Source organism: Aotus nancymaae, unplaced genomic scaffold (assembly GCF_030222135.1).
Source record: "Aotus nancymaae isolate 86718 unplaced genomic scaffold, 86718_ANA_hifiasm-v0.15.2.pri h1tg000011l, whole genome shotgun sequence".
NCBI lineage: Eukaryota > Metazoa > Chordata > Mammalia > Primates > Aotidae > Aotus > Aotus nancymaae.
The window spans coordinates 64,976,753-65,003,446 of record NW_026988422.1 but is presented as its reverse complement, the minus strand read 5'-3'; the positions used below and the strand labels follow the sequence as shown (position 1 = coordinate 65,003,446).

Here is a 26,694-nt window from a genome sequence, read left to right as displayed (position 1 = left end):
GATTGAATGAGTGAGTCAATGAATTGTCTGTGAACAGTCTCAGGCATCAGAAAGATTTTAGTTAGAATCCCAAACTACTCTTTACTACTCTCTGACCGTGAGCATGTTACGTAACCTCTCTGGCCTCAGCTTTTGTCATCTCTGAAATGCTGGTGTTAGTAATAATAGTACCTACCTCATAAGGTTGATTAGAGGAACAAAGGAGGTAATGTACCTCATCTATAGGATGGCAAAAGTGAGTCTGTTATGAACAGCGCTTGGGTCCAGGGCAGGGGTGGTAGGAGACAGGTCATTGGCATCATGGTCAGCAAAGCAAGAGCCAGTCTAGCTGCTTCCCTTCTTTCTGCCTTTGTGTCCCCAGCCAGCCATGGAGAAGAAGGATTGGTGGTCCCAGGAGAGTCTCCAAAACACCTGACTTTGTTCCCAGGGCCCTTAGTCCCTTTCCACATTCTGCCAATTGATGGACAACAATAAGCAGACCTTACCTTTGAAATAACACTCTGCAGCCCACCAAGCGTCCTTACCCACATCAGTCCACCAAGCATTCTCACCCACATTATTAAATAAAGTAATAAAATCATTATCTTAATAATTTACATTATCTCATTTAATAATTACTCTTTTAATCAATATTAAATGGCCTGCAGTGTCAGGAAATTCCTGCTCTTGTTATATCATGCCTGGCACCTTCTCGCCTAATGGCAGAGTTATTGTGGAGGATATTTGTTCCTGTATTTACTGAGTTATTTGGCAATATCTTCATTTTTTTTTAAATCTAGGATTCAAAGAATCTCATAGAGAAAAGCTCCGTTTTAAACTCTTCTGTTTCCACATGGCCAGATAGAGCGTGGGCTGCTTGGTCCAGGACCTCTAACTCTTACATGCTCTTGTATTGAGCAGGGCACAGAGGCACACCCTATCTGGGACTCCACCATGTTCTCTGTCCATTTGGAGTCATGGGGTTCTAAAACTTGGATGGAGCTTTTTATGTGTGAGCATCCACATTGCCCTGGCGTGTGAGAGCACTGGCCACTTCTTTTCTTTTGCTACAGCTTCTCCCTAGATAACTGGATCCATTCTGTCTGATGATGGTGTCCCGATTTGTATCTCTAACCTCAAGCTTCAAACTCAAAAGTCCAAGTACCTAGTTGACATCTCTCTTGCATGTCTAATGAGCATCCCAAATGTATCATATTTTAAAAGAAATGCTTACTTTACTCCCAGATCCTAACTCTCTCTAACTCGGTCATTGGCATTATCACCCACCCTGTCCTCCAGCAGAATTCCAAGAGTTCCAACCCTGCCCTTCCTCCCATGTGACATCCGTCAGTAAGTCTGGTAGACCCTACCTCTGAAATATATCTCAGATCACGTCTCTTTCTCTTCGTTTCCATTGTTTCATCCAGACTCTGGCCATCACCATCTTTTTATTCTTTATAAAGAAATAAACAAACCACTTTATTCTCAATGTTACTAGTATTTTAAATTCCAATAGTAAGAATGCTTTTAATGTTTGGTTAAATGTTGCTAATATTTTAAATTACAACAGTAAGAAAGCTTTTAATGCTTGACAGAAAGTTTTAAAGGTCACAAAACAATTGTATTTTCCCCTTTGCAAAGACTACTTTGCGTGGTTTCAGCTTGCATGGTCATTTAAATTTTTTTTTTTTAATTTTTAAAATTGTCTTAAATTACAACTATAGAATGGACCATCTTAACTGTTTTTAAGAGTACAATTCAGTGGCATTACGTTCTTTTGCTGCAACTATTACCACATCCATCTCCAGAACTCTTTTTCTTGCACAAGTGAAACTTTGTACCTGTTAAACACTAACTCTTCTGCCTCCCCAGACCTCTGGCAACCACCGTTCTACTTTCTGTTTCTGTTAATCTGACTGCTCTAAGTACTTCATGTAAGTGGAATCATATAGTATTTGTCATTTTGTAACTGGCTTATTTCACTTAGCAATGTGTCCTCGAGGTTCATTCATGTTGTAGCATACAAGGATTTTCTTTCTTTTTAAGGCTGAGTGATGTTCCATTGCATGTATATACTACATTTTGCTTATCCATCCGGCTCATCATTGGATACCTAGGTTGTTTCAGGCCACCATCATCTCTTCTCTCAGCTGTTTTGACAGCCTCCATATTGTTCGCTTTAATTCCAGTCTTTCACTTCCCATTCTCTTCTTCGCTGAGTTTCTAAAAAGGCAAATCACATTTTGTTGCTCCTCTTTAAACTTCTTCAGTGACTTCTCATTGTGCTTGGAATAAAAGTTAAACATATTAACCTGAATCACAAGACCTTGTAGTTCTAAAAACTCATGACCTTTACACCATCTTATGCCTCTTGCCTACTCGTATTCCCAGGTCAAGTTTTTTCTTGATTTGTTTATTTGTTTTTCTCATCTCAGATTCTTTGTGTTTTTGGTTCCCTTTACCTTGAATCCTCCTCATTTTTCATCCCATCGTGGTTGGCTTCTTCTTATCCTTGAGATGCTAATTAAGTGTCACTTCTTCAGAGACATCTTCTATCACTCTATATAGGGTAAGATCCTTGTTATTCCTTTGTCTTAACTATAAATTTGTCAGTCTTTTGTTTTTGGTTGACTTGTTTCATACTTCCTTTTCTCTCATGATGTAAGCCCCTTGAAGGCAGGGTCTATATCTATCTCATTCCTTCCTTCCTTTCTTTCCTTCCCTTTCTTTCCTTTCTTTCCCTTTCTTTCCTTTCTTTTCTTTCCTTTCCTTCCTTTCTTTTCTTTTCTCTTTTCTTTTCTTCTCTTCTCTTTCTTTTCTTTTCTTCTCTTTTCTTTTCTTGTTTTCTCTGTTTTAGGTGGAGTTTCACTCTTGTTGCCAGGCTGAAGTGCAATGGCCCAATCTTGGCTTACTGCAGCCTCTGCCTTCTGGGTTCAAGCAATTCTCCTGCCTCAGCCTCCAGAGTAACTAGGATTACAGGTGCACACCACCACACCTGGCTAAGTGTTGTACTTTGAGTAGAGGCAGGATTTCACCGTGTTGGTCAGGTTGGTCTTGAACTCCTGATCTCAGGTGATCCACCTGCCTTGACCTCCCAAAGTGTTTGGATTACAGGCGTGAGCCACTGCACCCGGCCGTCATTTACCTCTGTTTGAACATCTAGCTGTTATTTGCTAACCACTTGTGGGATGAATTAATAAATTTCCTGTTTAAGGAAAGAGTGTGAGAGATGATGCCACAATCCATTCTACTTTTCCTTTCCTTCTTTTTTTTCCCCACTCACCCCTCATCCTACCTTCAAAACATTCTAAACTGTTAACATCCCTCACTGTTAAGAAGAATCACTGGCATGTAATGATCACTTGTGCTTCGGAAAACTGGTTGACTTGCCACTAGCCTCCTGATGTTGAAAGGGAACATACCCCAAAAGTTTCCTTAACTTTCTCCACTAAAAATGATCACTTTTCCAGCCTTGCCCCATGTCTCTGAAAAGGCAACCTAATTTCGCAGTGGCCTGAATAAGCTAGGCAGAAAAAAATAAATTAAACCTTCTAGAGAGAGAATACCCTTGTAGTATGTTTCAAAGTACAGAAAGGCAGGCAGGCCTTTCAAGCAAGGCAAGAAAAAAAAGGCAAAAAAAAAGAAATTAAACCTTTGGAAAGAGATACCTGTGTAGTATGTTTCAAAGTGCTACATGTATAATTTTGTATTTTCTGCTGTTTTGCATTGTCTTTGATTTATTCCTATAACAGTTGATTTTAGTTGAAGTTCAGTCCCTTATCCATATTGAGAAATGATTTAAAGAAGGTTTTGCCTAGACATCCAAGATTTTAAGCTCTGGAGTAAATTCTCCTCCCATCTTTTACTGTTATACTGTCTTTTTCTTTCACAATCTCATTGACAGTCAGAGATGTTCTTGGTTTGTGTATTGGTCTTCTGTTACTGTGTATCACAGGACCACAAAATGGGTGTTGAAACCTCACTGTTTGTTAGGTCAGAAGTCTGGCACAGTCTGAATGGGTTCCCTGCTCAGGGTTGAAATCAAGGGTTGGCTGGTGGTGTTCTCACTGGAACTCAGGGTCGCTTTCAGGCTATGGCCTGTTGTTGGCTGACTTCAGTTCCTTGTGGTTGCAGGATTGAAGTCCCCATTTAAAGAGCTCATTAATTAGATTTGGCTCACCTGGATAACCTCCCTGTCTTAAGGTCAATTGAGTAGTAACCTTAATTGCATCTGTAAAATCTGTTTTGCTATGCAGTATAACATAACCACAAGAGTAATACCAGCACTCAGATATGGGTCATTTTAAGATTCTGCCTACCACATTGATCTCTTTTTTTTTTCTGTTAGAGTTACATTCATCTGCATGCATCAGAAAGTCTAATTATAATGGCTTAAGCAAAAATAGAATTTTTCACATAAAAACTAGAGAAACGAATGATTGTTGATACTAGTTCAGTGACTCAGTGACATCTGGGCCAATGACTGTTGTTCTCTGAGCCTATCCTTCTTATGATTATTGTAGCTCCAGCTATTATGACCATATTCAAGAAAGGAAAAAAGAGAAAGTGAGAAGGATCAGAGCCGCATGAACTACATCTGTCTTCTTCACTGGGATAGCAAAACAAAACCAAGACAAAATATACTTTTTAGAACTCTATTTCTCCCAGTATCTCCATTTATGTCTGACTAACTAGAACTTGGTGAAGTTGCCACCTCTAGATGAAGCTAGGAAAGCAGGAATAGGAATTACTGTGATTGGCTTAAACCAGGATGATAAGAAGAAATGGATGCTGGTGATACAGTGAACACTGTCATTTATACCTCGTTTCTGGAAGGCAGAATGTGCTGTTGTGGAACAAGTGCAGAATTCATAGAGTCAGGAGATCTGTAATTCTGTCCCAGTTCTGGGGCATGGTTAGATATGTTACCTTGATCTAGTAGAACCTCTCTGAGCCAGTTACTTTATCAAGTGAGAGAAATATTTGCTTTGCATATCTCAGGGTTACTGTAAAAATGAATTGAAATAACCTATGAAGTTCTTTGCATTCTGGAACTATATATTAATTTTAATTTTTGGTAACTGGTAAAAAATAATACTGTATTTCATTGATTCTAAGAAATATATGTATGTATAGATATATTTAAATATATACATAGATAAATATAGATATATTTAAATATATATGTATATATGTGTGTATAGATATATTTAAATATACACACATATATACATATATATTTAAATATATCTATACATACGTATATTTCGTGTGTGTGTGTGTGTGTGTGTGTGTGTATAATATAGGATTTTTTTGAGATGCAGTCTTGCTGTTTCATCCAGGCTGGAGTGCAGTGCCTCAGTCTTGGCTCACTGCAACCTCCACCTTTTGGGTTCAAGTGATTCTTCTGCCTCAGCCTCCCTAGTAGCTGGGATTATGGCATGCACCACCACTCCTGGCTAATATTTGTGTTCTTAGTAGAAATGGGGTTTCACCATGTTGGCCATTCTGGTCACGAACTTCTGACCTCAAGTGATCTGCCCTCCTTGGCTTCCCAAAGTGCTAGGATTACAAGTGTGAGCCACTGTGCCTGGCCTTAAAAAACCTTTTATCTTCTCTGAAATTAGATGAATTGTAAAGCGCATCTAATTTATGTATGGCTCTAAAATATAGATGAGAAGAAATTATCCACATCACCTCCCCACTGTCACACAGGCAAAATATTAGTATTCTCATTTCAAAAAAAGATAAGAAATGGGGTTAAACCAAGATGAATTTACCAAGATGGAGTAAGCCAGTACCTTCTAAGAGTTCAAGGAACTGGAAAATGTTTTGCAAACTTTAAAGCCTGACCTCCTACCAGAGCTATTCACTAATGTGACACACTGCTCAGGTTCCTGGGGATGTCAGTCAAGGTCACTGCCTCAGGAATGCACCAAAGATCAGAGGCAATGCCTAACCTGTTTTTCAAGCCAAGTGTAACTTAGATGCTTGACTCTGTATGTAGGACCATGGAATTGTTAGATAGCAGAGCCATGGGGATTGTTTATTTGAAGGAAAATCACATAATAGAGTATTCTGGAATTATAACCTTGGGATATACATATATGTGTATGCATGTACATAAATATGTATACACTCATATACACGTACCCATACACCCAAGTAATATGACTTTAGAGAAGGGAAGGCTCCTAGGGTTAGGAGATTATGCTGTGTCTGACTATAAGACAAAAAGAAGAGGGAGTTCACTTACGGACAATCACAGATAGATGCTAACTGTGGTCAAAATAAGACGTTTGTTTCTTTTGGACTTCTTTCTCATATATATTTGGTTTGAGGCTAAGGTTCCCCAGTTTCCAATGGAAATTGGAAGAAGATTGGTTGGTCTCCTTTTGTTTTTTAAAAAGGAAATATTTAAATGAAAGAATGAAATTTTTTAAAAAGTTAATAATAAGAGCAAACAACCAGGATCACTCAACTCATTTTCTCTTTTAGGAGCATCAGGATACCTGTGAATTAATATTTGTGTGTATGTATATGTGTGTGTCTTGTATGTGTGTGTTCTTCAGTGAACTCTGTTCAGGTTTTATTAATGAGAATTTGCATCCCTCATCAAGAAAAAAGAATGTGGAAGAAGGAAAGGGAAGAGAAACAGTGTTCAAGTTCTTAATCTGATTTAGTCTTTCTCACGGGGTCATGGGACTTCCAGGCTTGTCTTTGTTCTAAGAATGTATAAAACAAGCAGCATGGTTCCTTCAACTTTCTGATTCAACTTCTGTGGCTCCTGTAGTCCACTGTGTCACAGATGTCAGTGTATGAAAGCTTGATATTATCTTGTGTCATTGTGCTGTGCACAATTCTGAGTGTATAGTAGATGCTCAATAAGGTAGCTGGATGTCTTGCTTTGGAAGAACGCTGTAAAGAAATGTATAGAATTCATGTAGTCTGCTTTTTCCCATTCTTCCTTTCTTTCTAGCTTTTGATTTGACCTTTAGAGGCTTGTCCTTGATTAAAGAGAAAACTGAGGCCTTACTTGTGGGTTTGGAATTGACACTAGGATCTAGTTTACGATGTTTCTGCATAAACCCCAAACAGATGGCTGGACGGTGGTTGCCAGCAGCCTCAAACCCAAAAGTATATACAGAGATTTTCAAAGTCGCTGCCTAGCTGAATACCTGTGAAAAAGAGGTAGACAGGGAAGATGGCCAAATGTTTAACAACCGCTTTTGGATCACTAACCAGGCACAAATAATGTTTTTGTATTATGTAGCATAGCTAACCTAACAAAATAAAACATTGTCCCAGCTCAGGAGCAATGGAATTAATCTATATGACTGAATGAAACCTTCCTTTTATTCTCATACGATTTATAAAATTTCTATACAACTTCTAATTAATTTTTAGGACACTGGTATGAAATGATCTTTATTTAGATGATCTGAACTAGTCTCATTTTAAAAGTAAACACAAGTCAGAAAGTAATGTTCCAGGCGAGGACTTCCAGTTCTGGTTATAATTGGTAACTAGCCCTTCTGCAGTGAAAACCACAAAACAACAACATCTATGAGGCAACTGTTTTCAGGCTTCAGTCAACAGGCAGCACAAGATTTTCTGTCCTGAGGTGAGCCGGACACTCACCTTGGCTCTTTTCCAGGGAAGAGTTTCCTGACTGCAGCATTGTCAGCTGGAGTCTAAGCCAAGCACAGTAGTCCTGCTGAGCTAAGAAAACAGAGATCAGAGTTTGGGGCAACCAAAGCAGCTGGAATCTGCAGGACAGGGCACCAGAGAGCAGAGAGCATGGGGATGGAGAGAGAGAAGCAGAAATATGTCTGGGTACACCCAGAGAACCCTTGGCCAGCCTGGAGTGCACATGTACACACTGAAACCATACAGAGCTTAATAGAGTGACTGCGTCAGGATTGAGAATGGGACAAAGATACTAGTCATCAGACAATACTGGGGGACATTGGTGGTCTAGTCCAGTCATAGTGTAAAGAGCTCCTTAATGTCTTATTAACATCCCAAGCATCAACAAAGATACAGAAAGCCTGTGTCTTAGGGGTAAGGACCATGCTCTCAAGGAGAGTCTGTAAGTTTTTTTCTATAAATGGCCAGTAGTTAATATTATTGACCACTAATTATTTCAGTCCCTGTGAGCCATACAGTATCTGTCACAGCTACTCATCTCTGCTCTCATAGAGCAAAAGCAGCCATAGACAATATGTAAACTAATGGGTGTGGCTGGTAAATATACTGATAATACAACTTTATTTATCAAAAAAGGCAGAGGGCCAGACTTAGGCCATGGCTGTAGTTTGCCAGCCCCTGCTCTAGAGTAAGATTTACTTTAAACCTACACTAACAAAGCCTAGAACCAAGCCCTGTGTATTAGTCAGGGTTCTCTAAAGGGATAGAATTAATAGGATAGATGTATATATGAAGGGGAGTTTATTAAGGAGTATTGATCACAAGGTGAAGTCTCACAATAGCTGTGTGCAAGCTGAGGACCAAGGAAACCAGTCCGAGTCCCCAAACCTCAAAAGTAGAGAAGCTGACAGTGCTGCCTTCAGTCCGTGGCCAAAGGCCCAGGAGCCCTTGGTAAATCACGGGTGTAAGTCCAAGAGCTGAAGAACTTGGAGTCTGATGTTTGAGGGCAGGAAGGATTGAGCATGGAAGAAAGATGACGACTAGAAGACTCAGCAAGTCTGGTCATTGGTCATTTCACTTTCTTCTGCCTGCTTTATTCTAGCCATACCGGCAGCTGTTTAGATGGTGCCCACCCATTCCACTGACTCAAATGTTAATCTCCTTTGGCAACACCCTTACAGACACACCTGGGAACAATACTTTGCATCCTTTAGTCCAATCAAGTTGACACTCAGTATTAACCATCATATCCTGTTAAGATCTGTAGGGGAGACAGAATTTAGAAATTTACTCCTACAGCAGTTAAAGGGCCTTGGGAAACAAATTAATCCAATGAAGTAAAAGACCAAGCTTTATAGACACTCTAGGTGAGTAGTGCATGGTCAAACTACCTGCTGGAACAAAAGTCAGTACTCTGCAGAGGAAAGTTAAATCCAGATGGTCTTCGTTGTATCACCAACAATTATTAGGTATGAAAAAAAAAAAAAAAAAAACCAGTAGAAACTAATCCCAAATAGTCCAAAGGTTGGATTTAGCAGACAAAGTCTTTAAAGCAGCCATTATAAATATGTTTAAAGAACTAAAGGAAAATATTGTCACAATGAGTGTGAATATATAAGGCATCTCACTAGAGAAAGAGAGGGTATAAAAGAAAATTCTAAAATGGAAAAGCTGCATAACTAAGATAGGAAATTCACAGGATAAACTTATGGGAGAATGGAGATGAGAATAGCAAGAGTCAGTGAACTCAAGGACAGATTAACAGAAGAGATGGAAAGGGGCAGAAAAACACATTTGAAGAAATACTGACTCCGTTTTTCCAAATTTAATGAAAAAGTGACATTCAGATTCAAGAAACTCCACTAACTTCAAGTAAAATGAGTTCTAAGAAAACTACATCCAAACACTATAGTCAGTTGCTGAAAATAAAAGATAAAAAGAAAATCTTGAAAGCCATTAGAGGAAAAAAGACACATTATATAAGCATAGGTAATTACACAGAGTCAGCTGCTCATAAGAAACATTCAGACCAAAAACAAAATACTGAAGGAAAAGTTCTATGTCTTGTGAAAGTAGTCTTCAAAATCAAGGATGAAATTAAAAAATGGACTACTTTAGAGCAATGCTGTTCAATTGGAATATGCCATGAGGCTGGGTGCAGTAGCTCACACCTGTAATCCCAGCACTTTTGTGAGGCTTTGGGAGGATTGCTTGAGCCCAGGAATTTGAGACCAGCCTGGGCACCTTTGTGAGACCCTGTCTGTACAGAATTTTTTTTTTTTTTTAATTAGCTGGGGCCGGGCGCGGTGGCTCAAGCCTGTAATCCCAGCACTTTGGGAGGCCGAGGCGGGTGGATCACGAGGTCGAGAGATCGAGACCATCCTGGTCAACATTGTGAAACCCCATCTCTATTAATACAAAAAAAAAAAAAAAAATTAGCTGGGCACGGTGGCGCGTGCCTGTAATCCCAGCTACTCAGGAGGCTGAGGCAGGAGAATTGCCTGAACCCAGGAGGCGGAGGTTGCTGTGAGCCGAGATCACGCCATTGCACTCCAGCCTGGGTAACAAGAGCGAGACTCCGTCTCAAAAAAAAAAAAAAATTAGCTGGATTTGATGATGTGCACTTATAGACCCAGCTACTCAGGAGGCTGAGGTGGGAGGATCACCTGAGCCTGCAGAGGTCGAGGCTGTAGTGAGCTGTGATGATGCTCTTGTACTCCAGCCTGAGCAAGAGTGAGATCCTGTCTCAATTAAAAAGGGAAGAAATATAGCATGAGCTACGTATGTATGATTTTAAATTTTTTAGTAATTTCATTTTTAAAAGTTAAAAGAAACAGGTGAAATTAATTTTAACAGTATATTTTATTTAGGCTAATACATCCAGGATACCATGTTAACGTGAAATCAGTGTGAAATTATTAGATATTTTACACATTTTTATACTCTTTAAAATCTGGTATATATTTTACACTTAAGGAAAAACTCCTTTGAATCAGTCACATATCAGTAGTCCTTGTTTCTGGTGTCTACTGTATTGGAATTGGATGATATAATTTTAGATCAAAGAGGAAGGGGACTGAACATATTTCCCTATATCCAGATTTTCTCCGAAGCTAGTTTAGAAGCTAGTTTACACAGTGTTTAACCTTCCTAAAACATTTCCTAACATCTCAAAAGAGCTGAAGAGGCTACCTACTGTATGTTAAATTCATTCATTTATTCGTTCATTCATTCAACTGTTTACTCAACAAACATTTACTAAAAGCCATGCCCTATTTTTTTTTTTTTTTTTTTTGAGATGGAGTCTCGCTCTGTTGCCCAGGCTAGAGTGCAGTGGCGCAATCTTGTAAGCAATTCTCCTACCTCAGCCTCCTGAGTAGCTGGCATTACAGGCACCCACCAACACACCCAGCTAATTTTTGTATTTTTGGTAGAGACGGAGTTTCACCATCTTGGCCAGGCTGGTCTTGAACTCTTGACCTCGTGATGCACCCGCCTCAGCCTCCCAAAGTGCTGGGATTACAGGCATGAGCCACCATGCCTGGCCAGCCATACCCTATTCTAAGAGTTAAAGATATCAGTAAGCAAAAGATCCAGTCCCTTTCCTCATATAGCCACAGTAGCAAATAATTTCATTATAATTCAGTAAATGAGTATAGGTTAAGGTAGTATCAGCATTCAGAAGATATGGGGGATAAGGGACAAGTGGGAAGGATGTATGGTACTTTACTTACTGGAAGTTGAGGCATACCACCATAGGTCAGAGTTCTTGGTTGCAAGCAACAGAAAGTAATTTTGGCTAATATAAGCAGGAAAGGAGTCTATTGAAAGTATTAAACAAACAGCTCATTGGATTGACAGATGACTGAAACGTGGCTTGGAAAATAGATAGGAACCACAGGACCTAGCCAGCAGTGAAAAGAGCCAGAGTCACACTGTGGGTCTGGTTAGGATGCTGCACTTGTTACCATTGCCATGGAATTGGGTTGTGCCTGCTTCTGGATTTGCGTCAAGTTTCCATTGTTCACGTGCACATCGCATGTCTTCAAGGCCCTTGTACCTTTCAGCATTCCCTTAATATTGTAGCATCCATTGACAAAGCCTGGATTAATTGCCAGGAGGGATAAAAGAGTTTCGGATATTGAGTGGGTAAAAAATAATGAGCATGCACATTATAAAGGTTTTATGGCAAAATAATTTGTGTCCTTTATCTTTGCATTTAGTGATTACTACTTGGCATAAATGCTTGTTGAACCAAGCCTGAGATAATGATTGGGCTGAGACTTCAAGGTGAGCAGGAGCTCATGAAATAAAAATATAGGGAAAATGTATCCCAAAGATAATATTTAATAATGTATTAAATTAATAAAGATATGAACAAGTGATCAAATAGGACAAAGTATATTCAAAAATACAGTCTTTCAAATAACTTAGTTCATCAGGAATATAGAGTTCACAAGAGGAGAGAATTGTACATGAGATTAGAGAGATGGATCAGGGCCAGACTGACAAAGTGCCTGCATTTATACAGTTTTTGTTGAGCTGCTAACATGTGCCAGGCACTATGCTCAGTGCTAAGCATAGATGAAGCCTCTGCTCTCAGGAATCCTTTGTTCGTTTCTCATGCCTCACTTTATCCTGTGAGGAGCCTTTGAGGATTTGTAAGCAGAACTGTGGCATAGCCATTTTCAGGTTTTAGGAAGACAACTCTAGCATAATAGGTTGGATAATAGGTTGGAGCGGGTGATACCGAAGGCAGGGAGACAGGTAGGAGACTTGTTAACTGTCTGTGTGAGAGATCACGAGGGGCTGAGCCAAGGCATTGGCAATGGGAATGGAGAGGGTAGGCTCAAGAACTCGAACTCGTTCTGAAACTTAGAGCTTCTTTTCCAGGGCTCTTGACACCACTCCAACCCTCTTCAGATGAACAGAATGTAACTCACCGTGGACTAGACATGCCATTCCTGCTCTCCCTTCCTAAGTGCCTGTGGCCCACAGCTCTTCTGTTCAGAGCCCTCCTTTCCAGTTTAGGGTACAGCTCGGGACCACCTGTGGCTGAAGCTCTCAGAAGTCTCTTAACACTCTCACTTGTTGCTATCCTACTTTTGGTGACTAACGTGTCAGAATAGGTTAGAGAGCAGAGGTTATTGTTTTAGGTCGCTGTCTCCCTGCAGTATCTCCCTGAGCTATCTCCCCGCAATTGACAGCTGCTTGAGGGCAGTGATGCTGTTTTGTTCTTCCTTGCACCCTCAGGCCCTAGAATGGGCAGAACTGAGTACATGTTTCTGATGACTCTGGCCCCCAACTATCTGAAACATACCAGAGGTACTGAGGGCTGAAAAATTCCATCACCATGCTCCTGCCCAGCACTGTCTGAGGAAGGCTAATCTCCCTTAAGCACACTTCTTGAGTCACTCTCTGCTCTTAAACCTCCCACAGCTTCTCATTTCCCCTTGAATTCATCTTCTTAGCTTTTAAAGTCAATCAGTCCCTTCACTCCATATTTCCCCAGTAGATACTTTTGCTTTCAACAGACAGAGGCTTGTTCAGACAGAAACATGCCTTGTTAAGGTCTGCTTCTGATTCCTAATGCCACTGCGGTGATCCTCTGTCCGGAGGCCATCCTCACTTGTCCCTCTGTTGGTCCAGAATCAAGGACATCCTTCAGATCTCAGAAACCCACCAGTCCTCCCATATGGTTCCAGCCTCAGAGATCTCCCCGTGGCTAAACCTTGGCACTTCCAGCATGTCCTTAGTAGCTGGGGCAGTTGGACTTGTATTTGCTGTTTTGTGCATCTTCATCTCCTCAGCTAGTATTGGAAGCTGCTTGAGGTTGCTGTCTCAGGGGTAACTGATACATTTCCAGACATGTAGGTCTCACGAAAGCGTATTAGAGGACTGTCATAAGACAAAACTACTTCTATGACCTCCATCTTATCAGACATTTGCATTCTCCCTTCTACAAATGTTTGTATGTAAGCAATTCTGAGAAAGAAGTAGCTCTCTGAAATGGCAACTCCAAGACTTCATTGAAATTTTTGGTATCTCTTGGTCAATCCTGTGTCTGTTACTGAGTCACCACTCATTTGTGGTGATTCTAAACCTCATTTTATGATTCACATTCTAAAAATGGGGTGAGGTTTTTACCAAGAAACTAATTCCAGTATGAACTTAACCTCACAATTACTGAGTTCTTCTGTGGGTTTCCAGCTGCTAGCACAGCACTTTTCAAGGTCTAATTTCTTACGGCTTATTGGTTGTGGTTCTTCTGTGGCAAATACCTAAAATCCATTATATGGACTTATCATGTGGAATATGATAGGGGGTTCCATGTGATAAATTTGTTCTACTAGTCTTCATTGGGACTACTCATTATCTGTTACCAGCCCATGTCTGGTCTGGGACAAGTGAAGAACGGATAGATAAATCTTTAGGGCTCTTTTTTCATTCATACAGTCTGAGGAATGGTCTTGGTTCCTTGGCAAAACTGCACCTATATCTATAATAAAGAGGATTTGGAATCTGCCTTCTGGGTGCTGTTGCTGGGCACGGGACCCTACTTAGCATTTAGAATTTCTTGAACAATGACTAAAACCGGAATGTGCAAATGACAGAAATGGGGTGGTTTCAGGAAATCTGCATTCCCGTCCCAAGGCTTCTGCGAACAAGTCGTGCAACCTTGGGCGAGTTATTTAACAAGAGCAACAGTGATGGCAATGGCTAACATTCACAAAGGGTTTGGAATGGAGCCTGAGGCACAGTAAGCCCTCTGTAAGGTCACCTGCTGTTTTCATTGTCATTGTTACAGAGGGTTTATTACATCCAGTCCTGAGTACTTGGTATACATGATCTCATTTAATCCTCAGAATTATGGAGTGAGTTTTATTATTCTTGCTGTACAAAGGTGAACTGAAGCTTGAAGAGGTTGAATTATGAGTCCAAGACTGTATAGGACTGAAATCCAGGCAGCCTAACTCCTGGGCCCATGATCACAATCTCTGTTGGTGCACCTGATATCTTTGGGCCTCAGTTTTCTCATAACACCTGAAGTTATTGGTCTTTAAAACCTTCCAGTTTAAAATTTTTAGATATTTTCCCCTTACCTTCACCTTCCTCTTCTGTTCCCTTCTTTACCCCACTTAGAATTTTGCTGGGTTCATCATCACGGGATCACCAGGATGTTTCCCCCCACTGAGTGATGACACTGCATGTGTCAGCATAGGGACTTGTATTGTGGGTTTTTTTTTTTTTTTGGAGGGTGCAGTGGGGCTGTTTTTTATGCTGCTGTCATTGAGAGAGGAGGGATCTGACTCTTCAATTTTATTGCCTTATCTTGGCACACAGCCATTACTACATTGGGTAACACACATTTGACAGGGCTTGAGAAAGGCGTCATAGGCAGAAGCCCATGGGAATCAGCTCTTTGTGCTTGTGAATGGTAAGATCTGGTTTGGGATACCTGCACTGTCCAGGCTATTTGCATATGTCTGGTCCTGTGGTTGGCAAGGATCTTAGGAGACGGAGAAGAGGCTTCTGGGCTTTCCATTCTTTATATAACTTGGGATATCCTGGCAAACTTTCACATGGGAAGTTTCCCAGGACATTTCATTACAGTTCCATTGTAATTGATATTTGTAAACAACTTAAGTTGGGTGATAGTCTATATATTCTGTATTCTATTGTACTTTTTTGTGGCTGTGACCATAGGGTTAGAGTGTTTTGGCTGCAGAAGACCTGGGCTTAAGGGTTGGATCTATCACTTCTTAGTATGGTGCATCTAACACACCTGCTTGTTATGACTTCTACTTGATTACTTTGGGTGAGATCTTATTATGAAAAAAGTCTGTTAGCCACTGTGCTGAGATTTGTAAACTCTTCCACTTAGAAGCCTGGAGGAAGCATTTTAAGAACTTTAGAGTACCAAAAGGGCCTAGAAACACTAAAAGTGTTAGGTAAGTCACTTAATTTTTCTCAGCCCAAATTTCTTTATCCATGGAAGAAGAATTATGTGTCCTACTCAACAAAATGGCTATTGAATCAAATGAAGTATGGTATGAAAATGTGTTTCTGAAAATTATAAATTCTATATAAACATTAGTTGTTTTTAGGAAACATCATGTGCCAAAACTAATTGTTTTAAACACCAAAAAAGAAAAGCCATTAATGTTTCTATTGATTTTGCCATGTGTAGATTGTTTACTGGAGATGATAACCTGTAGTAAAGTTTCCTAAACTTTTCATTGTGCACCAACTAGAAGGCTACGAGTTAAGTTGTTCTAGAAACTATCTGAATATTGTGTGTATTCAGTTAATAAGAACTGATATTATTCAAGGTGTATAGCAGCTCTTTTGTGGAAGCACATTAATTTTACATAAATTCAGATTTTATTAATCTTCATCATTAGATCAAGAGCTAGATTCAAGTTGTAAAAAGATATTAATAGCATAAACAAAATTATGTCAGTCAAGAATCTTTCTGTATTCTTAGAACATCATTGCAGTGGGAGTAAAGGCTAAACCATTATATACTAATTTAAATAGGTTTAGATTGAAAATGTTTCTCTAACTCACATTTTTCACTAACACAGATATTCCTTATCCTCTTACTCCAAATGAACAAGATTACTTCATTTGTATTTTCCTTGATTGGTAAACCATGCTTGGTGATACCATCTGGAAATTGTTGGGTTTCTGCCAAAGATTTTAATCAGGCTTGCAAAGAGTTACCTGCCAAAGGCAAGAAACTGTACTAATTTAATAGAAAAGAATTTGCTTTTATTTTGCCATCTGGTAAGAGAAAGTGAAAGCATTTTGAAAAATTTTAATATTTGTTTTATAATGATAGCATTATAGATGACATTATTTCTAAAATACAATAGTTAGGGAAATTAGAGAATCTAATTGCTGAAATTTGTGTAATTATTTACAAGTGTGATATGAAGCTTATCTAGAGACCTTTATGCTAAAGGCAGATATTTTAGTATAAAAGGTGAGGGTATGACAGGAAAAGAGAGAAGTAAAGCAAGTTGGAAACCACCCCAGACCTTCTTGTGGGCAGTGCTAAAAACCTGTGTGGATTCAGTATAATGTGATGGTTATCCTTTTAACCTTTTTGTTTGTTTGTTAAACAGATTTCTGCTTGGCAGATTAACCAACGGCAAGAGGGGCTGATCTGTCTACATTCTGAGTACTGCCCTTGACAAGCCGCCTGTAACAGACCCTGGACCCAAGTCTACTGTACTACCCCTACCCCAGTCTGCCCCAGACAGTATTCTGGGGTTCACCTGAGGTTAGCAGTGTGAAGATGACCAGTGCCTTTTTAGCATGACGACTTTGGACCATGTGATTGCCACCCACCAGTCAGAGTGGGTCTCCTTCAGTGAAGAGCCACCCTTTCCTGCCCACTCGCAGGGTAAGGAGTGCCTTCATTTCCTAAAGTGAAGAGACTGTCACAGAACCATGTCTATTTGTTATGGCTTCTACTTGATTATTCTTTGGGTGGAATCTTAATATAGAAAAAAGAGTCTGTTTCTCACTTTCTTGAGATGTGTAAGTCCTTCCACTTAGAATTCTAAGTGGAAGCATCTAGGGAAACTTAGGGCCTTAAAAAAGAGGCCTGAAAACACCACCAAAAGTGTTGGCTGTTTTCTCCCAAAAAACAAAAACTTAATATTTACAAAGTACTTTACTCTCAGCCTTTTAAAAGTGTAGTTGTTAAAAGTGACAGGCTCTGGAGCCACAGTGCTTGGGTTCAAATCCTGGTTGCGCCAGGAATGAGTGATATGCTTTTGGGTAGATTATTTATTTAACCTTTCCATGGATAGTTTCATTATCTATTCAGTAGGGATAATCTGTACCTATCTCACAGGTTTAAGTGAATTCATACATAAAAGTGCTTAGAACAGTGCCTGGCATGTGGAAAGAGCTCAGTACAGTCATCCTTGCTCATAAGGAGGATGACTATATTGACTTTGGGGAACTCGTGCTCAGGGATGAAGGTCAAGGTAGGATCCAGGAGATACTTGCAGAGACATGTCAATTGATTCTGTTCTACTGCAGCTACCAGAGCCAACTGAAGTCATCCCAGCTTCATTTATAACACCTAGAAAGTGTGAGTCTGCAGGTATGCGCTCCAATATGGTGGCCATGTGGTTATTGAGCCCCTCAAATGTGACAAGTCTGAATTGGGATGTGCTGTAAGCATAAAATACCTACACTAAATTTCAAAGACCTAGTTTTAAAAATTAAATAGCTCATTAATAATTTTTGTATTAATTACATGTTGAAATTATAAATTTTCAACATACTGGGTTGAAATATATATTATTAAAAATACATTCTTCTGTTGAGTTTTACTTCTTTCATGTGACTACTAGAAAATTTAAAATTACATGTGTGGTTGACCTTGTATTTCTGTTTGACAGTACTGTAGAAGCTTTGAATATTTGTAGATGGACCAGTTGGGTAGCGATAAGAGCAAAAATTTTTATATGAATTATTTGATTAAAAAATTATACAGAAAAATGGACTTCTTTTGGTGTACAGCTGATGAATTTCAGCACATGTATAGATTTATATATCTACCACCATAATCAGGATATAAATTTTTTTATTTTCAAAAAACATTTTGAAGGCTGTTAAATTTTCTAGGCCCAATCAAATGATAAAGAGCTACAGGAAGAGCCTCTGTGTCACATTCAGCTGGTCATTAGTGCACACAGGTTTGCACCTGGGGTCCTGTGGATGTGTATAGCTTAGACTACAGAGAGTTTGAAATTTGAATTTGAATGTCTCCAGACAGAAGTTCTCCTGTTCAGCTGCAGTTTCCACCAGTCCCCAAAATTTTGTTTGTCACTTGTCCCACTTGACTCAGGTATATTTCTTTTTTTTTTTTTTTTGAGACGGAATTTCACTCTTGGTACCCAGTCTGGAGTGCAATGGCGCAATCTCGGCTCACCGCAACCTCCGCCTCCTGGGTTCAGGCAATTCTCCTGCCTCAACCTCCTGAGTAGCTGGGATTACAGGTGCGCGCCACCATGCCCAGCTAATTTTTTGTATTTTTAGTAGAGACGGGGTTTCACTATGTTGACCAGGATGGTCTCGATCTCTTGACCTCGTGATCCACCCACCTCGGCCTCCCAAAGTGCTAGGATTACAGGCGTGAGCCACTGCGCCTGGCCCAACTCAGGTATATTTCTTACGTGCCCTCTGCAAGCACTTTCTTTATGACCCCCTTTATGAGTAGATGCTGGGATAGAATAGTGAAGAAGGCTGCTAGTCTCTGCCTGCCAGGATACTGACTGGAACATGCTGTGTTGACAGCCTTTACACATGATTAGGGAAACAGTCATTTAACATGGAGTCAGATGGTTGTGGCTCTTTCTTCTCCCCACCCATTGCAGTGGCGAGTCCTGCAGGTACCCCATGGCCATCCTTAGTTTTTACCTCTGTGGGATGGATCTGAATAGCAGCCTTCCTCCCATGATGTTGGTGTCTGGTATCTGTTTCAGGGGGTACAGAAGAGCACCTCCCAGGATTGTCATCTTCCTCAGACCAGTCTGAGAGCTCCTCTGGAGAGAACCATGTGGTGGATGGAAGCTCTCAAGACCATTCCCACTCGGAGCAGGATGACTCCTCTGAAAAGATGGGCCTCATCTCTGAAGCAGCTTCCCCACCTGGTAGCCCTGAGCAGCCCCCACCTGACCTGGCCTCAGCCATCAGCAACTGGGTTCAGTTTGAAGACGACACGCCCTGGACCAGCACATCTCCACCTCATCAGGAAACAGCCGAGACAGGTGAGAGGGTAGGAAGGCTTCAGCTTGGGTATATGCTCAGCAGGGATGCTTTTCAGTGAGAGGTCTGTAGAGCTGCCAGGATTCCATTTCACCTGCCCCCTAACCCTGAAGTACCGGTTACATGAGGAGGGCAGACAGAGTTCTCATCTGGTTTAATTCTGTAACTCGTTTTTGTTGACATAAGCAAACAAAATAATTTATGTATTCTAGGACATTTCTAAACTTTTACCCTTGTCCCTGGCTGTTGATTTCTCTTTAAAATAATGCATATATATTTATCTACTGGGATTGGAATTATATTTACTCATCCTCTAAATTGTAAGCTTCTTGCGTATAGAAATGAATGTGTCTGTTGGGCGTGGTGGCTCATGCCTATAATCCCATCACTTTGAGAGGCCCAGGTGGGTGGCTCACTTGAGGTCAGGAGTTTGAGACCCACCTGGCCAACATGGAGAAACCCCATCTCTACTAAAAATATAAAAATTAGCTGGGCATGGTCATGCACTTCTGTAATCCCAGCCACTCAGGAGGCTGAGGCACAAGAATCGCTGAACCTGGGAGCAAAGGTTGCAGTGAGCTGAGTTCATGCCACTGCAGTCCAGCCTGGGTGACAGATATAGTGAGACTCTGTCTCCAAAAAATAAAAAAAGAGAAATGAATGTGTCTGAAAGTGTGGACCACTGACCATATCTAACAAAATCACCAGTAGGATTTGTTAAACATGGATATTCTAACACTCTAGAGCTCTTGAATCCAAATCTTCATGGGTAGGGATAGTTGTTCATGATAAATCTTTGTGGCATTTCAATGGCCAGAGGCTGCACAGGGCAGCTTAGTAAAGCTATAGGAGTTGTTAGTCCCCACCCTGGTGACCTGGCTACTTCTTTGTTGTGCATTGAAGCCACAAGTGATTGGATAAGCTTTGGGACTGTATTAGTTTTCTGTTTGCTGCTGTAACAAGTCATCACAAGGCTTAAATAACATCAATTTATCGTCTTATTATTATGTATTTCAGAAGTCCATCATGGGTGTCACTGAGCCAAAAGCAAGGTGTTGGCAGGGCTGTGTTCCTTTCTGGAGGCTCTAGGGGAAAGTCTGTTTCCTGGCCCTTTCTAACTTTCAGAGGCTGTCAACATTCCTTGGCATGTGGCTCCTTCCTCTGTCTCCAAAGCCAGGAATATGGCATCTCTCTGTGCCTGTCTTCTGAAGTCACATCTTTCTTTGAATTCTGCCTCTGTCTTCCGTTAAGGACCTCTGGTTACACTAGGCTCACCAGGATAATGTCCCCCATCTCAAGGTCCTTAAAATAATCACATCAGTAAAGTTTCTTTTGCCATATAAAATAACATATTCACAGGTTCTAGAAATCAAGATGTGAACATCTTGGGATGGAATGGGAGGCATTATTCTGTCTACCACAGAAACGTACTGGCAAAAAGCAGGGTTGGTATATTTTTCTCTTGGTGAGTTAAATGTTTCGCTACTGTCACCTTTTAAGGCCGTTTCCTTTGTTTTTCAGTGTGTTTTTAATACAAATAAAAATGATTTTAAGAAATATAAAGCATAATTCTGTAACAAACATTTTTACACAATAATTTGCACATTTATGTATACTTTTTCATATTTAAACATCAGATATCCTTTTTTTTTTTTTTTTTTTTTTTTTGGGATTGAGTCTTACTCTGTCACCCAGGCTAAAGTGCAGGGGTGCAATCTTGGCTCACTGCAATCTCCGCCCTTGGGGTTCAAGTGATTCTCATGTTTCAGCTGGGATTACAGGCACCCACCACCAAGCCCAGCTAATTTTTGTATTTTTAATACAGACAGGGTTTCGCCATGTTGGCCAGGCTGGTTTCAAACTTCTTGACCTCAGGTGATCCACCCACCTTGGCCTCCCAAAGGGCTGGGATTTCAGGCATGAGCCACTGTGCTCAGCCTAAACGTCAGATTTCTGCATGAATTATTGTTGAGAGTCATGACTCTCAGTGCATCATGGAAGAAGTGACAGGTCCACACAGGCTTCCCTTACTGAATACCTAACTCTGACAAGGCTCTGGGCTAAGTGTGGATGCATATAGGGAAAAGTTACCAAACATTGGGCAGTGAATCAGCACAGAAGTATGTTCCTTCTGCTTAATATGATACATTTACTGCCTACTTATTGTCTCCGTTTCTGTGCTCGGTGCCTTAGCTATATCTTCTCGTACTCCTTATAACAATTGTATGAGGAAGGTATCAATATTAATCCATATTACACATGGTGGAGGAGGCTCAGCCAGACAGTTCTTTGGGGATTCAAGGTTGTGTGCTAGGAAATGGCAGGAGAGCTTCTGCACCAGAACCACTGGCCCCAAGGTCTTGGAGTGGTCTAGGGATGCACTGTGCTCTCCTTCCGTTTGTCTCGCTCTTCCTGCTGCCACTGCTACTGCTCTAGTATCCTCTGTCCCCTCATTACCCAGGAGGCAGTGGGGGCAAGGAATGGAAAGTAAGTGATGGTGGGGTGCTCTTTCCCCACTCTGCTGCCCTAAAACGGCCATGTCTTCAGGTCATGCATTATATTCATACCATTCATATTCTTTCACTACTTGTTTGTGTTTGTGCCTTATCTTTAGCCCCAAAGATTTCCTGATTGCTCAAAACTATTTATATGACAGTCAGTTCCCTCAACTCTTCCTGATTTTTGCAAAACTAATTTTGAGATTAGTCATAATTATGTTGCCCCCATCTGACTGAGGATCTTATCTTGTGACTGACAGTGCTTTTAATATATTGTGAAAGCTTTACCCTTTAAGGGAGCAATTCACAGTGTGGCCCATAGACCTTGGTGTCTCCTAAGACCCTTTCAAGGAGTCTTTGAGATTAAAAGCATTTTCATTCTAAGATGTTATTTGCCTTTGCGCTGCATTGACATTTGCATCGATAGGGTAAAACTTTTGACCATTGTTTACCCACAGTAAAAACAATGCCTATTTTGCCCAACAATGCCCTTGATGAGGCAGTAAAAATTATTAATTGCTTGAAATCATGATTCTTGAGTATGTCTTTAACATTCTCTGACAGATTGGGAAAAACACATGAAGCACTTTTGCTCCATATTAAATTGTAATAATTGTCTTGAAAAAAGTTTTTTTTTAATTTTTAAGAATTCAGTTTAAAAATTAAAGTTATTTTACAATTATTATTAAAAATCAAATAATGCAAAAAGTTCTTTATGAACAAAATATCAGTATTTTAAAGACAAGATCCAATTAACACTTGCATGACTATGCCACACTTGCCCAGCCTTATCCTGCGCCTGGTGTTACAGGACTTTTCCTAAAGTTCAGCTAAAGATGGGGTCCTTGTCCATCACACGGCCATGAAAATTCAGGCTTGCCGATGGTTTGAAGGGTAAGTAAAGCAGGGTTTTATTGGGGAAAAAAGAGAGGGACCAGGTACTCTCAGCAAGACCAGAGTTTAGAGCGTTTCCCATCGCAGCTGGGATCCCAGGTTCCACTCAGGAAGAGGAGGGGCCAGACTCTTTCCCGCTGCAAATGGCACAAACTTATGTGGCTCCACCCCGGTGCACAGGCCAGTTGGAGTTTTTCCAGGGATCCCCTCCCCATTGGCTGTCTCACCGGTTCTAATAAAACTTTATTTACAGAAATAGTCAACCTGGGCCAGGCATGGTGGTGCCCACCTATAAACCCAGCACTTTGGGAGGCCGAGATGGGCAGATCATGAGGTCAAGAGATCAAGACCATCCTGGCCAACATGGTGAAACCCCGTTTCTACTAAAAATACAAAAAATAGCCAAGCGTGGTGGCACGTGCCTGTCATCCCAGCAACTCAGGAGGCTGAGGCAGGAGAACCGTTTGAACCCGGGAGGAGGAGGTTGCAGTGAGCCGAGGTCGCACCACTGCACTCTAGCCTGGCAACAGAGCAAGACTCCATCTCAAAACAAACAAGCAAACAGAAATAGCCTGTGAACTGTAGTTTGCTGCTTTGATTTTGATTTGATATTATTAAAATATTGCATTACAATGTTATTTTGATTACTGAGTTTTTGGCATTCCCTTAAATTTTCCATCCAAGACAAGTCCTAAGCCTAATCCCAGCCCTCTATTGTCCTGAGAATAAAAGATTTATTAATATTACTAGAGAATAAATCAAGAAGTGACAATGTTCAAATGCATGAATACATAATTTTGTCTTGAAAACTGCTCAAGTATGAACAATTCCATCTGTTTATATGTGTGAAAATTTAACGCAACTCTGTGGAGATGGAGTTCTTTGCCTTAGGAGGGCCCTGTAGGGTGGGTTCCCAGCAGACTTGATGCCCAGTCTGTAGGCAAGAAGCAGAAATAAACCATGCGTAGGACCAGCCCCACCTCAAGAAGTGTTTCTAACCTAGAAACCCAAGGAGCACAGGGAATGGTGCACAGCATTAGGGTGGTAAAGAAAATGGTAATAAAGGTCCAATTTGAAATTTTCTGCCAATACCCAACTTGACCCATCAGTGAACCTACACTGAATCAAAAGCTGCAGGGTGCATTCCTATTACCCAAACTAACGTCTCTCACATAAACTAATTCCCTCATGGGTTTCCTCCCATGGTTGTGTTTAACAATAAGGATAGAGTCATTGGCAGAGCTAAGGCCAAGTGATAAACAGGAGGGACTAGGCGTTAGACCCCCCACCACCACATCATGGATAATGTAGACATTCCCCAAGTTAGACAGTCATTTCATTCTGGAGGCTGTTGTGCAGCTCAGATTTTAATTTGAATCCAAAATGTTTGGATACATGTGCTGTATATTGCAATGATACCCCATATGTAACTGTAGGCATTACACAGAAATCACACAGTTGTGTGCAGCAATAGAGACAGAGGGACACTTGCTGCAATCGCTGTTGCCTGCTCTGTTCTTTCGGTAATACTAAGCTGAATAATGACTCCCAAAGACATCAGGTTGTCCCCCCTGGAAGCTATCAATATTATCATATTTGGGAAAAGGGTCTTTGTAGATGTGATTACGGCTTTTGAGATGGGGAGATAATCCTGGATTATCTGTGGGCCTTAGCTGCGATCACATGCATCCTTATAAGAGAGTGGCAGAGGGCAATTTTGCTTACACAGAAGAGAAGGCACTGTGAAGATGAAGCAGAAACACATTTGAAAAGGCTGATCTTAAAGATTTTAGTGACCAAGACACAGCCAAGGAATGCCGGCAGTCACCAGAAGCTACAAGAGACAAGAAACAGATGGTTTCCCTAAAGCCTCTGCGGGGCATGCAGTCCTGCTGACATCTTGATTTTATCTCAGTGATTCTCATCTCAGACTCTGGCCTCCAGAACTATGAGAGAATAAATTACTGTTGTTTTAAGATACCAAATTGGTGGTAATTTGTTACAGCAGCCATAGGAAACTAATGTACTAAGTCTCTAAAATCTTAAAATGGAACCGTTTGCATAAGGCTGAGAATGAGTCAGTCTGAATTAGGGGAGGATCTGCAATGATGCAGGGCATTTTTTAAAGCAGATATGTGCATGTCACTGTGCTTTGTCCCTGAACCTTACAACTCTTTATAATTTACTCATTGAGTCACCAAATATTTACTAAGTACTTCCTCTGTATAGTTCTGCTAGGTGTGGGTATTAAAAGACAGCACAGTGCTCAGAAATGAGCAGAAATCCATTGAGCTTCTTCCTGGATCCTTTAGTAGCAAACAAGAGCCAACCTGTGCTCCTATGATTACTCCTGTCTCTTGCAGTTGATTGTCTTTCAACCACTACTTGTCTTATTTTTTAAGTTTTTCTTTTTTTTTTTTTGAAATGGAGTCTCGCTCTGACACTCAGGCTGCAGTCCAATGGTGCTATCTTGGCTCACTGCAACCTCCCTGGGTTCAAGTGATTCTCCTGCCTCAGCCTCCCAAGTAGCTGGGATTACAGGTATGTGCCACCACACCCAGCTAATTTTTGTATTTTTAGTAGAGACGGGGTTTCACCGTGTTGGCCAGGCTGGTCACAAACTCCTGACCTCAAATGATCTGCCCGCCTTGGCCTCCCAAAGTTCTGGGATTACAGGTGTGAGCCACTGCGCCTGGCCCAAGTTTTTCATTTCATATACCTGAGAATTTGGAACTGGTTCTGAGGAAGCAAAGGAAGATACTGGAAGAATTACTTGCCAGAGAAGTTCATTTTATAACAGGTACATCTATTGTCTTTTCCTGTGAAGGATGAAAATCAGAATTTAAAGCAACTTCCCTTGTTGCTTTAAATTTACTTCTGGAGCTTCCCCAAAGCTCTTACTCAGTTTTACCAGTTTTTCTCACTTGGAGAAAGTGGGCTTCTAGGATGAACTTTTGTCTAAATTGGCTACCTAGCTGTGGGCCAAGTAGCGCCCACTTGGCCCACATCTAGGTGGCCAGCTTAGATAAAATGGTCCTCTGGTGCTTTTTGTCTAATCTGACCACATGGAAATGATTTGCCCATCAATTTCTCATTTATCCACTCTTAAAAATCCTTTTCTTAGTTTATTAATTTCCATCTGTCAGATGTTAGATCTATTTTGGGCTATAGCTTCACTCATGTAGATTGAACAAACTCTTTTTAGCATGGATAAGACACGAATGAAATGGAATTAGGGCAAGAGAGATGTTTGGTGTGCTGTATGCAAAATTTTGAATCTTTGGTGAACTTTGGAGTATGTAGGTGTATCTTTGTGCATGCAAGAAAAAAGATTCAGTCAGAAAAAAAAAGGATAAGTAGAAACTAATTTTTAGCTTTAGCCCTTTTCTCAATCACATCAGCATCACCAGAGCAAACTGACTCTTTCCCGTTTATGATATATAGTTGCAGTGTTTAGTTTCTTCCCATTTTACTCCTCATATTCTATTTACTTCTATTAAAATCCCATACGTTCTGATCAGATGCCTTTGTGTTGGCAGAGATGGAAAAATGTTTATCTTGGTACCTGTCTCATGCAACCCCTCTGTGGATGTTGTTTTGTGAGAAGGTCCTGACTTTGGCCTAAGAGAAAAAGGTGGGGGGAGAAGGAGGAGAAGTGGAACTGATTAGTGCTGTTCCTAGTTTTAATTTCTGGAAGAAAAAGTGAAATCTTACTTAGCCAGATGTTTTGTACCTGAACATCCTGGCTTGCAGAGAGAAGTTGGGAGAGAGAATCACACACACACAGAATAGCTAGGTTATCTGGGATATTCCTTTTCCATCCCCCAATTCTGTTTCTTCCACTCTTTGAAGTTTTTCTGGCAGAGAAGAGTATAAAACA

At 40.6% G+C, this 26,694-nt stretch overlaps 1 protein-coding gene across 8 annotated transcripts in view; it reads left to right on the top strand.

The window, feature by feature from the left end:
* STON2 (stonin 2) overlaps positions 1–26,694 on the top strand; it is a 167,769-nt gene that overhangs the window by 20,843 nt on the left and 120,232 nt on the right. For 5 of the 8 annotated variants that reach the window (XM_064375104.1, XM_064375106.1, XM_012476883.2 and 2 more), the window contains 2 exons: positions 16,761–17,041; positions 19,140–19,424. In XM_064375104.1, the coding sequence (XP_064231174.1) occupies positions 16,954–17,041; positions 19,140–19,424 (373 nt within the window). In that variant the 5' untranslated portion in view covers positions 16,761–16,953. Of the gene's footprint in view, positions 1–14,952; positions 15,068–16,760; positions 17,042–17,688; positions 17,753–19,139; positions 19,425–26,694 lie in introns of those variants that run through there. The other 3 variants (XM_012476884.2, XM_064375107.1, XM_012476888.3) reach the window with 3 other exon arrangements.